Source organism: Abramis brama, assembly GCF_963993115.1.
Source record: "Abramis brama genome assembly, chromosome: 12".
Classification (NCBI taxonomy): domain Eukaryota; kingdom Metazoa; phylum Chordata; class Actinopteri; order Cypriniformes; family Leuciscidae; genus Abramis; species Abramis brama.
This window is the reverse complement of record NC_139974.1, coordinates 26,611,799-26,629,283: the sequence shown is the minus strand read 5'-3', so window position 1 is coordinate 26,629,283 and position 17,485 is coordinate 26,611,799. Positions and strand designations below refer to the sequence as shown.

The 17,485-nt window shown below is 36.9% G+C and overlaps 1 protein-coding gene across 1 annotated transcript in view; it reads right to left on the bottom strand.

Moving 5' to 3' along the window:
- ctdp1 (CTD (carboxy-terminal domain, RNA polymerase II, polypeptide A) phosphatase, subunit 1) overlaps positions 1–17,485 on the bottom strand; it is a 100,616-nt gene that overhangs the window by 56,790 nt on the left and 26,341 nt on the right. The window contains exon 11 of the mRNA XM_084130062.1: positions 12,859–13,015. Coding sequence (XP_083986188.1) covers positions 12,859–13,015 — 157 coding nt within the window. The remainder of the gene's footprint in view (positions 1–12,858; positions 13,016–17,485) is intronic.

Below are 17,485 nucleotides of genomic sequence, written 5' to 3'. Positions count from 1 at the left end.
TCTATTATTTCAACTGGTTTTGTGTCATACAATTATCATCAGCTATAATTATGCACTGCTGCCCTATATGGCCCTCTAATGTCACTCTGTAATGCAATCCTACAGTTGCAAAAATGGCCCGTATTCTTGACAACTTAAGTGCTGCGTGTGAAGTGGGTGGGTTTATGGAATCATTTATATAAAACCATTGCTTAATTATATGAAAGTGAATATATTTTGCGGAAATCATGCATATGAATACAGACCTTTAACACCCAGCATGCATGACTTAAATGACAATGCATTTGTTATTCCAGGTTTGAGGTTCCATGAAAGTACTTAATTTGCATTTTAAAACATTTGAAAGTGACAAAATAAATATAGTGCAACTCTGATGGCATAATGCAGAAAAGAAATTCTATGATTCCGTTTCATTTTTGTCGCTGAGGACAGGCGACACTTAGCTTTGCTAATAGCAATCTTTCATTTGGAGCAAGGTGAATTTAACGCCCCTCGGTTTTAACTTTCAGCATTTACTCACTGAAGAGAGTTTTTCCAAAGAAGAGGCAGAGTTGAAGTGGAGATAAAGGGCAAAAGACAGAGAAGACAGTGTCCTAATTTCTCAACTTGTTAGCACTTAGCGTGGTGCTAGCAGAGGTGAGGCGGGTCCTAATGAAAGCTGAGGTGTGAAATGTGCAACGAGGCTGACAACACTGTGCTAGAACTGCAATCAAACACACTTCATCACACAAAGAACGGACTCACAATAACAAATATACCAGCTCACTCCTGCTTTCAGAGTAAGGCACGATTCGCATCACAGACACAAACACAATGTGACTAGGTTCACACAGACACACACACACCAGACTCACGAAAAAAGCAGCAAGAAATGTCTTAGGCGTTGTATTAATCTCAAAGCCACAATTGTCTGAGAGCTCACCAATCCTAATCCGTGGTGCCACAAAAGAGATACACAACAATATGAGCTAGATTTTTACATTTTCTAAACCAAAAATGTGAGTGGCAGAAACAAAACTCACCACCGCAATACTTGAGATTTGTGGGTGGCTGCCAAGGCCATTGTTATGCAGTTGCTAAGGTATTCTCAAGGTTGATAGGGTGTTGCTTTATACTATATACACCCACAGCGTATATTTATTTGATAGCAAACTTCCAAAATAAAAGTTTAACATTTGAAAATGAAGAAATTAAGACGTTAATATTTATATTGTAATTTTCATTTCATAATTTGAATCCCAATAAAATCATAATTACTATTTTATCGTTATAATTAATGAGTAAAAAAACTGGTGAAAAAAAACTTTGACTATGACTGAAAGGAAAAAAAGCTCACCACTAAACCGCTACTGCTTTTCCGCTATCTCCGTTCTCATGCAAGAGACAGTGATTGACCAGTGCAATATGGGATTCTATTGCGAACGGATTTCAACTAACCGTTTTAGCTTATTTTTGAGAAAACCAGACGGCGACGTAAAGTATTGCATGGCTGTGGCAGATTGCCCGACTGGAGCTGGTGTTCAAACTTTCTTTCCATATCTCCTTGTAAACTTTTTATTTTTTTTACTTAAAGTCCACAAACATCACCAGGCCTAATGTGCAAAATCCCTTTTCACATGTGGGATGCCTTGGGTAAACTCCACACTAGTTTGGGTAAACTCCATCACAAATTCGCATCCGATCTCATCACGAAGCAGCAGAAACCATGAACACATTTCTAATGCACCCCAACTGCCAATCCTCTGGGTCACAGCACACAACTCAACTGATGCAATCAGACAAGTGTATGCAGCGGTTGTTGTTCGGAGAACGACTGCCAATGTGTGGAAGTGTGTATCCGACCGAATCTTTGCCTCCCACTGAGAAAACACCAAACAGATCTGATAAAATATTGCCCTGAACATATCTCTTCCCCCCACATGGCACAAGGACATTAAGCCATAAAGAAATGACCATTCAAAACAGCAGGCCAATAAATCTTTGAACGTTGAACATCTAATACAGGACTTAACATTTGTAGATGAGATGTCGTATTCCAGAGTGAGGCCACGCTCCTATCATACACTATTGTGTTAATGCAAGCTGCTAGACAAGATAGTAAGACGTCTGGATGAGAGTCACGTAGGCCACATGCACATTATGGTCTCACAGTCCCAAAATGCTTCATGGCAAACCAGATTGTGATTTCAGAATGTGGCTCATTGGTGACATTTCAATGCTGGGTTTCATACCAGAGTATAACTGCCAGACAGCCAATTAGGGCTTTTTTTTTCTTTCTCATCCAGAGCTTTCCAAACATTTGAGAATGCCAAAAGGCATTTAGGCTGCGGAGCTAATAGAAGCAGATTGACATTTGAAAACACGCGTTTTCTCCCTACCTCAAATTTCTCAGAGCGCAAGCATATGTGCAGCTTTTCCCTTTAATGGTAATGTTTCAGGACCAAACCAACCCGGAGTAACTGCTATTAACTCGGAATAACACAAGGATGTTGTTTCAAATCTTTAAATTAAATGAATAAATACATATCAAATAAAACAAAATGTTTTTTAGTAGCCCAAATGAAAAGAGCCTACCTAGCACTACCCAAATTCACAGCATTCAGGGTTACATGTACATGCTCATTGTCATTTACTTTGAAATTGTAACTTTTCAGGACCAACCCAACCTGGAGTAGCTGCTACTAACTCTTTGTTATTAAGAAGATTAATTTGTTCAAAATCTCAACTATAAATAATTCTGTAAAAAAATGAAATAATAATTACATACAGTATTTAGTGCAAATGTTGATCAATAATCAATATCATAAGAAAAGGGAATCCACTGATTTTAGTCAAAATTTAGACTAGTTGGCAAAATGAACTACACTACTCTGAAGTCCAGCGAACAGCTTTGGCATTTAACTGGAAACCTTTTGATCTTAATGTATCCTTTAGATCAGGAGATCCCATGAGACCGCAGTTCACTCAGACCCTGAACTTATGTGAACTTTATGTTCCAGACATGGAAAATGTCACATTAGCACAAAGTGCTCCAGGTGTCCTCACGAATAAAAACCTTGGTCAATCTGTCAATCAATTTACCAATAGATTGATGAGATGCTAATACAACAATTGTGGCATAAGCTGGATGTTAAACTAATAGTTGATGAAAAAATTAACTCTGTTGGATGTTGGACACCAAGGAAGGTGTTTAGTTGCGCATTAAATGATTTTAATGCACAACGTGGAGGCAAAGAACCACCCGACACAAAGCAGAGGATAGTTGCATCCGCAGTGCATTCAGATCGTTTAATGTACTCTAGTTTAATGCAGCTGTGAGTTTAATTACTTCAAAAACAGCTATGTTACAACCTCCCTGCTGAGTGATATAATGTAGTGATTCAGTAGCAAAGATAATGTTTCTGTGTGCACAGCGCTAGAGCCCTGCATTTCAGCCCGAGCCCGACGGGCCCCGACTTTTTTACGCCCCTAGGGCCGGGCTTCGGGCCAATTTTCACGTCATAGTTCACATGCGGGCCGGGCCTCGGGCCTTTTTTGAGTTATCCTTCTTTTTATATTTTTAGACATTAATAAAAAAAAATATGAGAAGTTGACGTCGACGATAGAAAAACAAACATAGAAAGACATTTAATAACCTCATAACTTTCATAATCTTATAATTACACTGACATATGATTGACATGACAGTCGCACGCACGCACGCACGCACACACACACACACAGAAGGTTTCCCGTCAGCGGAACCAACGATTCACCTCATGTGCAAATAATGGAGAATATTAAGAGAAAAATCGCAAGTGATAGAAGAGAGGACTGGGTTAAAATCTTCCACTGTGGATGCTATTCTTTTTCTCCACGATGCTCTGTAAAAGATTGTTCTAACTTTTCGTTTGATTGGACTTTATTTTCATTTAACTGTTGGAAACTACTGATGTTTTTCGTTTTTCGTTCGATTGGACTTTATTTTGTTTAACTGTTGGAAACTACTGGAAAAAAGAATGGCCATGTTCTGTGGTGCATTTTTGAGGTAAGATAACCTGCAAGTTTGTTTTTGATTTATTTTATTTAATTTGTTTAGATTGACTAGTATTGCTCATTTCGTTTGCGAGCGCTGTTGCGAGCAGCCTGAGCCTGCCTCAGTATTTTAACAAAAAAAATTACTCACTGTGGTTTAATAAATAAACATTAAACTAACTGTCTGTGTGATATGCTTGAAGTGTTTTATATCTATGGATTTTATTGTAGCTAAGTAAAGTATTAGCGTTGATTTGAGAGGCTAAATTGATCAAACATGTTTTACTCGCTGTTGGCTCGGCTTGCTTGGCCGTCATTTTTTTTTTTAAATGCTTCAAACATTTGTCTAAATTAGCTTAATAAAGAAATGAAATGAAAAGAAAAGAAACATAACTAACAAAACAGACATATTTTAATGGCAGTCTGCCGCTGTGAAAAAAAAAAAAAAAAAAAACGGGCTCGGGTCGGACTCGGGCTGATAATTCTGATGAGCTGTCGGACACGGGTCGGGCTAGGGCCTGAGCGTCTCGGGCCAGGGCCGGGCTCGGGCCTTGATTTGAGGCCCGTGCAGGGCTCTACACAGCGCAATCTCTGTGTGTGAGTGACATGTTTGTGTGTGAGCTTCAATGAAAGCAGCACATTAATATAGAACGGCGATTAAACTGACTTGAAACTACCTGTGCATTAAACGGTTTAATTGCACACCTTCCAGCCAATCAGCATCAAGTATTTAGACAGACCATGGTATAAAGATGTTAAATAGAACTTTTCCATACAACCCCTTTCTCTTTTCAATACAACAAAAGGGATAAAAAGTAATAGTTTCATAAACTTCGTCCATATGACTTGTGTGCTATTTTTGAAGTTATATGACAAATATACTAAAATATATTTTTATAATGCTTTTTGGACGTTTTGGAGGAAACTACTACAATATATGCTGGTGAAAAAGAGCAGTGTACAAATTTGGTAACACTTTATTTTAAGGTGATGTAGTTACATGCTACTATAATGTACTTACTATAGTAATAACAGTAAATTATGCATAACTACAAGTAACTAACCCTAAACCAAACCCTAACCATAACTCGAGAGTAAGTACATGTAGTTAATTAATATTACTCAGTACTTATGTGAGTAAGTAAGTGAGTTTAACCAAAAATAATTTTGTGTTGCATGGTCAAAACAGTTTGGGTAGGTAAATAATGCCAGAATAATTTTTGGGGTGAACTGCAACTTTAGTAAAAGGTGCTAAAAGGACATAAAAATTAAATATTTACTGAAACGGAACATGAATAATTAGCAAACTGATTAGCGTTGCGTGTGGATACTTCTTAGCACAAACATTTATTGTGTGCAAAACCCACACTTCCCAACAAGTGAAATCACTGTTGACCTCCTACATCTGATATGGAGGTAACAATTAACATAATTAACCTTGCAGGACTCTCCGCTTGAGTGGAAGTCACCGCTGTTTCAAGTCAAGACTATGAAAGAGAGTGAAAACAGACTGAGGAGGACGCCCAATTAGGGCTGGGTTGATAGACTTGTAGTCAAGACCGCCTAAACCGAGACCAAGACACTACCAAGACCAGAGGGTATCGAGACCAAGACAAGACCAAGACCAAGACAGACCAAGTCAAGACCAAGACGAGACCAAGACCGAGACCAAGTCGAGACCGGAGGGAAAAAAAAACAGACTAGTCTTGAAGCTAAGCAATAACTTGTATGAATTCAAGAACAGCAGCATAGGGTTCAGCCGCAGTTTACATTCAATGCATATTAGACGGTATTACTTCAACTACACAGGCAGAACAATACAGAGACAGACCATGTCATGTGTGTGACTGTGAGCTCACTGTAAATGTTTTTGCAGACTGGGTGAGATCAACTATGTGTAGCAATTGCATGACGGCTGTTACTGCACTATTAGAGGACTGAGACTCCCTTAACTTTTGTGTACTGTTGAGGACTGACATGACTGGTACTGACTGGTTCATCTGACAAAACATCAAACACCTCCAACACCATCTTGCTCCTCCAACAACTGTCTAAAGAATGAGAAATATGTAACCAATTGAAATTATACTTAATGTGTAGATGAAATTGTAACATCAAATTAAAGATACACAATTATAAACTTGGATTAGGCCTAATGTTTAGTCAACACAACGGAGATATGCAGATGATATTTAAAAGACCATTTATTTAGTCTAACACCATCTTAAATATACTGTAATCAAACAACACACACACACGCACACACACACAGAGAGATTTCAAAGACACAAATTCATCTAAGCAAATGCCTGCCTATCTCTGCCGATTTCAGAGTCTCCAAATGAATCCATTCTGCAACTTTTAAATACATAATAAAATGTTTAAAAACGAAATTATAGGCTTAAGTGCAGGATCCGAAATTTGGTCGTTTTGTCGTTGTGGTTACACACACACACACACACACACATACACACCGTTGGTGGTGCGCTCAAAGTCATCTGTCAGTTGTGCAGTTACCCAAAATCTCCTGAATGAAGTTAAAACCCATCATGTCACTGATATGTGTTTTTTAAACCAAGTGATCAAACTGCTCGTTGCCGCTGCGATCAGTGGCCGCGGATACAGTGTTTTCTCGTGTGGCTCGAGCACACGCCGCACTGTCAGCACTCGGACGCGCGCTACTTTTTCCGTTGCGGATAATAATGTCGCATTATCGAACGTTGTGTCGTCGTGGATATTGTAGTATTGTATTATTGCTAAATCCCCCGACCACTATGTCGGTCTGAGACAGCGAGACCTAGACAAGACCGAGAGGTCCGAGACCAAGACAAGACCAAGACCAAAGACCGTCAAGGCCGTGACAAGACCGAGACCACGTAAAAACATACATCACTATGGGTTGACAATGAGCATGTTTACATGCACACCAGTACGCTGACAACTCACAAACATCATCTTGAAATAACCTGGGTCTGGGTTTACATGCAAACCAATAACCCAACAAGGCAAGTAAACCACGTTTACAAGATTTTAAATCCTAAGAATCTTCTAGTCTGCTGTTTTCAGTCGAGTGAACCAAACTTCACTAAACATTATTTATAGCACGCCTCCCATCCAATAAATCACAATAAGCTTTGGGATTTGTTACTTTTTATATTAAAGTCTTTGCTTTCAAATTCTGTCAATTTTATTACAAAATTCAAACATTAAATGTCATTTTGACACTCTTTAATCTGGCATGACAGATCACTCTCGTACTTCAGTTCAAGTGGCACGTGAACTCTTCCTCCTTTACTGCTTATAGTATGAAATAAACACGAATGAACATCAGAAGGTATGTTGAAAGATACAGTACAACTTACTAAAATGCATCATTTGCAGTATTTTAACCACAGAAAGATGTCAATAAAACTGCTTGTAAATGTCACATAATGCATAGCTGAATACAGTATATGCACTATATTACATATTCATTATGTTTTTACTTAATCTGTTTTTCAATATTTAATGCACATTTTAATAAATATGGCAAAAACAGCCACTGTTTAAATGTTTATTTTAAAAAAAACTAATTGGAGTATAAGCAATTATATCAATCAAAAGTTATGGTTTCACTTTATTTTGATGGTTCCTTTAACATTCTGCTGACTACAAATAACGTTGCACCTACATGTCTACTAAGTCTCATTAGAATGTTAGTAGAGTATTAGTAGACTGGTAGGGTTAGAATAAGTTGATATGTAGTTGCAAAGTTACGCATAGTTAGTAGAATGTCTGTTGGAGGACCATCACAATAAAGAGTTAGCAGATATTAAGCAGACAGTCTACTAATACTCTATTTAGAGTTAGCTGACGTGTGTACTTATTGTTAACAGAATGTTCAAAAGGTACCATCAAAATAAAGTGTTACCAAAGTTATTATTATTATTTAAAAAAATAAAGCTTTATGTGCAATTTAAATGTGTGTATACCAATCACATTAATATTAAAGTAATGTACCAACTGACAGGGTTCCCTGTATAGTTTATGGCATTAGTTTGTCAATACCCAGCCCTAGCCGCAATTAACAAACCATTCAAACATTCTCAGAGTGATCAATTAACATTTGCTTTCATTCAGGTCAACATGCTCATCACTTCATTCACAAGGTCCTCCCAGAGCCTGTAATTATTTAATTTGTGTGACGAAAAGCTGTTCTGCAATGTATGAAAGGAGAACATAAGTGCTACCAGTGTCCACGCCAGAACCCCAGCCATTCAACAAGTTAATTCCTACTTCCTCCGAGCAACCATGCAAAAAAAAAAGTACATATGAATGGATCCCTTTAAAATGTGACACTTCAAATAGCAATTTTCGTTCAATCAAACTCAGCTTTGTCATACATTATAAGCCTGCTAGAGCTCTCTCCACGTGCTAAATTTAGAAACGATTCTATTTCCATTCAGCAGGTTTAATGAACAAAGGACAAACCCCCTAGATATCCCAATTCGCAAAGTCCCAGAATAATAATGCTGTGGTTTCCTGCACCTCAGTTGGGATGTTATATTTAGTGAGTAAGGGGGGCTATTCAACAAAACCCCTGTTATGCTGATAGAACAATGGGGCACAAATTGAGCATTGGCAAATTGTACCCATAAGTGACAAAGGGAGAGAAAATGAGCTTAGGAATGGATCCAAAACAGGTTTTTACAATAGTCTGACTGCAGTCTCCCTCTGAAAGTGCACAATGTGAATGACATTTTATAGGATTTCCATTTTGGGATATTTACGGCCTTAAAGTCCTAAAATAGAAGGTTGCTATAAAGCTGGAGGTTGTTAAAGCTTGAGGTTCCCAGTCATCTAAATATTAGCTGCCACATCTGTCACCATTGATACTTCTGGTAAATAGATAAATCCCACATCATCATGAAACATGACCTTTTAAAAGTTCAACATGCATTATTTCCATACAAAGCCACTGTGCATTTTAGTAACATATAATCCACACTACTGTTCATAAGTTTGGGGTTGGTAAGATTTTTTAAATGTTTTTGAAAAAAGTCCCATATCCTCACCAAGGCTGCATTTATTTGATCAAAATATAATAAAAACAGTAATATTGTGAAATATTATTACAATTTAAAATTACTGTTTGCTAAATGATTATATTGTAAAACGTAATTTACGTTTTACAGCCATTACTCCAGTGTCACATGATCCTTTAGAAATGATTCTAATATGCTGATTTGCTGCTCAAGAAACATTTCTTATTATTATCAATGTTGAGGAATACATTTCAAAAGAAAATCATCTATTTGAAATAGAAATTATAACAGAATATAAATGAAACCAAATTTGCTGTCACTTCTGATCACTTTTAATTTTTGAAAGAATTTAATTCTGTAAAAAAAAAAAAAAAAAAATCGTACTGACCCCAAACTTTTGAACGGTAGCATATTAACGTATTATTTTTCAGATAGGCTAAATCTAAAATTTGACAACATAAGAGTCATATCAATGGCACAAGCTAATATGTATGCTCAACGTGAACCTGTCAACGTGTCATGTTTTCAATTGTGAAATTAAAGCTTTTCATTTCCTTTTATAGAATAAATGAACTTTATCTTGTGATGCTGTCAAGCTCTTAGGTTAAACTTTGTTTATGTCTGACATATTTGTTCTGACATGAAGCACTGCAGACTGCATGTGCCCTTCAGAGGCGTTGAGAGGTGTTTATACTTTATCCGTTGACCCTGGCATGACTCTCAGAAGTGACAAGCAGCAGTGTGGAGAAAATATAAGCTGAACCAGCAAGAGTAGTTTGCCAAACTTTACCCTACCAAGGTATTATATTACTTGTTTAAAGGGAAGTTTACATGTCCCATACAGGCATCCCTAAAGCTTAATTGGCAAAGCATGACAACGTTCAGGTCATTGGTTTGACTCCGAGAAAACACATGTAGTATGTCATCAGTTGTCATTAGTCATTGTAAAATAAATAACTTAAAATAATAATCATACACTACTGTTCAAAAAGAGTGGGGTTAGTAAGATATTTTTCATGTTTTTGAAAGAAGTCTCTTATGCTCACCAAGGCAGCATTTATTTGATCTAAAATACACAGAGTAATATTGTTAAATATTGTTAAAATTGAACTGTCTTCTATTTGAATATTTTTAAATGAAATCAATTTCAATTCAAATTTAAAGCTGAATTTTCAGCATCATTACTCTAGTCTTCAGTGTCACATGATCCTTTAGAAATCATTCTAATCTGCTGATTTGCTGCTCAAAACACATTTCTTATTATTATACATTTTAAAAACAGTTGTGCTGCTTCATATTCTTGTGGAAACTGAGCTACATTTCTTTCAGGATTTTATGACTAGAAATAGAACATTCTTCAATCAATTCAATTCAAAGAAGTTGTCAAGAACAACTGAGCAATGGGACATTTCTAAATGTCCCTATCAATCATCAAATCCCTTCACCTGCGTAGAAGTCACTGCTGAGTTAAATGGTAAGACGTGGCTTTGCTTCAGCTGTGTGTGTGAGCATGAAGGTGAACAGAAAAAAAAATGAAGCTATCTGACCCTGTGAAGCGCAACACCGCTGTTATGAACAGTGTCAGCAATGACAGGATTTTTGACATGGACTGCTGAGATGTTATAACTGCTAAGCGGAGAACTGAGACAGGCCTGACAAATGAGAAAGAAGTCAAAGAAGCTCTGAAGCGATGTTTCTAGGTCAGTGATTTTAAGAGGGAGCCATGAGGCACATCTTCCTCTTTCACACTTCAGAGAAAAAAAAAGTGGAAGACAAGACAAAATGTAAGAGGAAAAAGCTGAAGGGAAAAAAACAACTCATTCCATTTAAAGCCTGACGCAGCACTTTGAGCTATGAAAGTGTAGCTTATGGCAACAGAATTGGGATAAAAGAAATAATACATGCAGGGCTAATAATTTCATGCACACAGTTTTCTTTTTTCTTTTTTTAAATCACACACCCATGACCAATTTTTAAAGAAATCATTAAATTAAATCATTAATAAAGCAGAGCCAGCCTGCAGGAAGATGACCTTAAATGAAAAGCAGGGTCAGAAGAGGAAGGCTGGGTGGAGATGTGCTCATAATACATAAGCAAAGCAATATAAGGGCAAAGATTCATATAACACAGCAATAATACTGATCCAGTATGCTGGCAGGAAGATAGTGCCCAGTTATCCTATAGTCCTTTATATCCGTGTATGCTCATGAAATTGTTGTTCCAGGGAAAGGTACACCAATAAATATGTGTTTATCATGGAATAATGTCTTCAATTTCACTCACTAAATTAAAAAAGCAAACATTCGCTTGCATGAGCTTTACATTAGCTTTAAGGAGTAAGCTTTAGTATTACATTCTTAACATCTATTGAACTTTCTATTTAGCAAATGCATTTTTATTTGGCAGGAACTTCATTTTAATTTTCCTTTTTAAAATTCTTAGCAATTCAATTTGCGCTTTGCTATGATCACAGTAATTTGCTTCTTACATGTCCTCTTCAAACAGTCTTGGTATTAATATTCAGCAGCTTCTGATCTCAGAGGGTGATTAACATTGGCTCACCATCAGGGAATGTCTTTGGGATATTTGTTCAGGATTTTTAATTAGCTTTTATGAATCTTAAAAGCTTTGTGTGGGGGGAGGAATTTAACTGTGGCTGTCATGATTTAAACATGTAACGCCACAGTAAACAATTCAGTATATGAACTATCAACACAAACATCAAGCAGGACAACAGAACAGCATTGAAACAAAAGAATAAACATTAACAGGAAAACCAAAATTGAAAAAAAGTTGAAATGTCTTTGTGTCTATATATATACTGCCCGGCCAAAAACAAAAAGCCGCTGTTTGGATTTAGGCAAATGGTTAAGAGGCAAATAGGCAGATGCTATGATTGGATCATTATGTTTCTAGAATGTTATGTTTGGCAACAGTTTGATTGTAGATTGTACATGTACCTAGTACTTGATTGATGAGTGTGTAGCTTTTCATTTCTTAAACAACCATGTAGGAAGACACATCATGGCCATATTCCAGAATGACAGTGCCAAGATTCATTAGGCTCAAATTGTGAAAGAATGGTTGGGAGGGAGCATGAAGATTCATTTTCACACATGAATTGGCACCTCTGCTGCACCTCTTGATGGAAATAACATTACAACATTTATTTCCTTTAAGAGGTGCATCAATTTTTGGTCAAGATCTTGTATTGGCAATGCAAGAGTCAAGCACTCAGTAAAGTCAACTCCAGTACATCCCAAAGACTTTCAATGAATTTAAGTCTGGACTTCAGGTCTGGATTTGCCAAATTCATGTGTGAAAATTATTCTATTTTTGGCCGTGGCTCCTAGTAACATCTGTACTTGCATGTGTGCAATTTATTTCTTTGTATTGTGTTTGTAAAGTAAAAACATACGTAAAAATTGTGTGTTCCAACTTTACCATATTTTGGGGACAAATCTGTACCCAGAAGTGAGCTAAATCTAACAAAACCTCCATTTGGAGAGATTTAAAATTGTAAAAATGCAGAAAGTTTTCTGTTAGGGTAACTATATAAATTATTATCGGTCAATAACGATCGGTGGCTGATCAATCGGAGCACCCTTAGACAAAACATTCTGTCAACAGTGCAAGTTATCGTAATGCGCAGCCGTCAACCACGTGTGCTCGCACATAAAATAGAGTATACTTTGAACAAAGTATACTTTGGGCTTTAGGGTTAGAGTGTGGGTTATGGTATAGTAGTTATAACTAGCTATTTATAAAAACAATTGAAGTTTTTTAGATAGCTAAGAAAACGTGTGTATGCGTGTTTGACCTCTTTGTCCATGCTGTCCAGATCTTCTTTGCAGAGTGTGTAGAGTGGCATGGATTCAGACATGCTGGGCTGCCGTTTCCTGCGTGAAGGTCCAGGCTGCTCGTCGTCAGCACTCGATCCTGCAGCCTCGTCCCGCTGCTGAGACCCCTGAGCTAACCTGAACAAACACATCAACAATCAATCGCTCAACATTCATACTCCAGATCAGCAGCTGGTGAAGCAAGTTACAGTGTTATCAGTCACTGGGTCAAATATGTTTCTCAAGCGCTACTGGCAGAGTTTGCTCTGACGGAACAGCAGCTCTCTCAGTCCGAGCAACACTTAAATAAGCAATCAAACATACACACACACAGAACAAGCCTGTCCACAGCACACAGCAAACATTCAATCACATCTTCTGTCAGAGGAGCCACAACATGATAATTATGATAACTCAGCACAGGGAGAGATGGTCAGAGCAGACAGCTTGTGAAATGAGTAACGTCATTACACATGCTCCTGCTGTGCAGTCTGTTTAAACCAGTGGTCACTCACCACCCTTTTCAAGCCCAAGATCCCTTACCTCGGCCTTGATAACAGGCAAGATCTACCTATTAGGGATGTCAATTTACATAAATTCCCATATTTGATCATTGTAAAGGTGCTGTATGTAAGTTTTTGACTGTACTAAAGCATAAAAATACCATAATTTGCAGATATTTAGGAAACATGCTGAGTTCACATGCTGAGTTCGTTTCTCTGAAAAACAATGTGCAATACCGCACATTGCCAGTTCACCCAATAATATTTCACCACCACAGGTTGCCAGGTGGCGGAAAACACAGCATATTGCAGCCATGGAAGCCAGCGAACAAGAGATGGGTCAGAGATCGCAGATTCTACCCGACCTAAAAAGCCTCCGCACCAATCTAAAAATCTCTATGAACGGGAGCATATTAAAATGTGATATCAACTCATCATAAATCAAATCAATCAACACAAAATAGATGTTGTTTTAAAGCTTAGCTATACAGTGAATATAGAGAATGTGACCACCACTTTTTTTCTGTAAATTTTAAGTGCTTTAAATTTACTGACTTATTAGAAGTGCTCTATTTTAATAGAGTATAAAAAACTGCTTTACATGAAAATGTGATCTGTAAAATCATAGTACATAACAGACAGACTTGGCATATATCGTTGAAAAGGTCTCGACCGCAGAATACAAGCATATTTGTTTCAGTTACATCGTGTTCCAAATTACTATGCAAGTGACATATCAGTAGGATTTCAGTACAATAAACATTCAGATATTTTAAAGAAAGTGTTTGTTTTATTTCTCATATCTTTTTAGATAACTGGTATCAATCTCAGACAGGTTTGTTAAATAGTTTGCCAGGTCTTCTTAGGTAAATGGGAAACCTACTTAAAGAGGTTGTTCCACATCATTAAGCAAATCACAGATCTAATGCAATATGGGGAGCAAGAAAGAGCTTTCTGAAGATGAAAATCATGATTTAGAGCACAAAAGAACTCGGTCAGATAAAGGTTTAAGGAAAGTTTCTGTCAAACAAATTAATAGTTTAAAAAGGGAAACTATCAAAAAGCCACTGTTGAGCAGGTAATTTGCTTCTGCTGGTGTCTCTGGAGTTTCAAGAACCTCTCCAAGAGTTTTCAGCCACCCCTAGCCAAAGCTCACTAAGAGAAACGTTTACAGTACAAACATTTTTGTTTGTAACATTAGTATACCATAGTAGATCACATATATTTAGAGCAGTTGGTCTCGAGCGATCCCAAACACAACATAAATCTATGTAGCCTATAAGCTATAAGACCTTCGGGATCCGATCGTGTCGAGATCATGACGCAGTGTTTTCCAACACCATTTTAAAGTCCAACCAATGAAAACTGGATCTCGGGTATGGTGGCCTGGTATAGTGGGTAAGGACAATGTATAGAGACCAATTGGACACTGTTTTACAGCTGGAGCTTGGATTGGTTTGATTGCTCAGATTGACAGGTCTTGATTTACCAGGCGCCGTAGAATAAGAGCGCACAGCTGATACAGCGCTGGAAGATCAGTCATCCACCAGTATCTTCACTGTAAAAAAAGAAAAGTTGACTTAACTTAAAATTATAAGGCAACTTGCTGCACAGATTTTTTGAGTTGACTCAACTAAAACATCTCTGTAGTTGAGTTGACTTAACATCTCCAGTTGAGTAAACTCTATTAGTTGAGTCAACTCAAAAAAATCGTTGCAGCAAGTTGCCTTATAATTTTAAGTTAAGTCAACTTTTCTTTCTTGTTTATTCTATGCACTTTTATTGTAGCATTTACGCAAGCAAGTAGTTCTTATGTTCAGTAAAATCACTTGTTTGGAGGGTTTTTTGGACCCTTGACTAATTATGTTTTGAAATAAACAGCTAGCCTGCCAAATCCGTTGCATGGCTTATCCGTTGCATGGCTTAAAGACATTAATACATTTAGAATACGTAACTGCAGGGCACTCACTTCATTTGTCCTTGTGTGTCTGCTGCATGTGTTTTGTGCATGAGCCGCACACACCTCAAAACTACACACTTGCTTAATCAACCATTATCATTATCAATCATTATCAACAATTAATTGATCATCGGTCACCTATTGAAGAATAGATATAAAAATACAGCCCAGATTGTACTTCTAATTTGCAGCCTTTTATTTAGTATTTTAATTGCATTTGAATTACATTAAATGTTTTGGTTGTAAACTTTAAAATTGATGCTGCCAATAATTCTCTGCATCAATTTAACAACACTTCCAGTGAGCAGATCATTTGAAGTGCCACTGTTAACAATAAAAAATGCCATCGTTAGCAGTAAAATGCTTATTCACTGAAGCTTCTGAAGGTACCAACTACCCATTGGCATTTTATAAATTAACCGTAATAAAATTAACAACAAATCAACTGCATTTCTATGCACCTTCTTATGCAGCATCACTTTTCACAATGCTATCAGAAGACAAAACTGCTGCAGTGATTTTACCGCCATCAACTGGTTGGCGTCCTTAATATTTTTCAACAAAAACCATATTGCTTTTGATCAATAATTTGATTTCTCATTAATAATAAGTGAATATGCAAAAATGTCTGTTTTGAACACCACCATGTTATTACATTTACCCATTTTGAATTAATTAAAATGTAAGAAAAATATATTATTTAGTCTGTATTCATGGGAAATTTTATTTCAATGTCTCATTAAATTGAAAAAGCATAGTCAGTACACCACGGCTACAAAAATATAGAAATGTATTGACAGACTCTCACAAAAGTGACGTTTCGAGCACACAGGCTCTTCACCAGATAAAATGAGCTCATGAAGAGCCTGTGTGCTTGAAAATTCACCTCTGTGAGAGTCTATGAATACATTTCTATATTTTTGAAGCCGAAGTGTGCTTGCTTTATACTTTTTTATTTTTTTTTTATTTTTGGCTAAGCACCCACTTTGAGCAATTTGCAAGTGACGTGCATGCTTTTGCTTTGCTGAATATATCATTATATGAAATTAATATGAACATATTATATAATAATAATAATAATAATATGAGAATTACACGTTTTAACTATTGAAATCAATGTATTTAATTCAAATCTAACCTTTTATCTCATTACTGCTCAAACAGTACAACATTTTTGAAACCTACGTATACATTTTCAAATAAAACAAATATTACTCTGAAATGTTTTCAAATTAAATATATTAAATTATATATGCATAGACCTTCAATTTCATTGGTTCATCAATAGGCATGCATATTCATGTTATCTATCTATCTATCTATCTATCTATCTATCTATCTATCTATCTATCTATCTATCTATCTATCTATCTATCTATCTATCTATCTATCTATCTCATGTATAACATCATGTGTAAAACCCATTTCAAAACATAGTAACAGTAGACCTAGATACCACATGACCTGTATATCTCAACAGCAGTCTTGGAAAGGTCAACATGTCAGCCCATCAGAAATAATCACTAGCCAACCTACTGACAAATCACACCTACGGTACAAACCAGCAAGACATAGACTCACTCAAGACATTGATGTTCACAGTGTAGACAATGTACACTGATGCATCATGGTAATTAGCAACAGCCTCTAATGCAGCACATCTATGCTTTGAAATTTCCAATCAAACGTTTAACTTCCTGTACATTCTAGAGCTGTGGAAGGCCCAATGGTTTCCGTAGAAACAATCTAAAAAGGTCCGGTGGGAAAGCTGTAGACTTGGCTGTAAAGCAAACAATCTCTGAAAGCACAAAGGAGACAGAGGGACGATGGAGCTTAACAAACCATGTCTTCTGCTGATATGAGAGAGACTGTGACTGACACTAGACTGCACTGGGAGCTTTGCTGGACAGAGCAGCTTCAGGGATACAGGTGTGATGACTCTGTTTCCTTTTGTGCATGGATATATTTTATCGGGATGCTCCAATCAAGATTTTTTCAGGTGATATTGACAACAGATTTCTAGTCATTATGATTGGCCGATACCGATCCCAATCATTCAAGTTGTATATAAGATCTCTGTTGGCTGTTACTTTAAACCTCTTACATCCTAAGGGCATTTTCATGTACATTTGACAGAAAACCTTT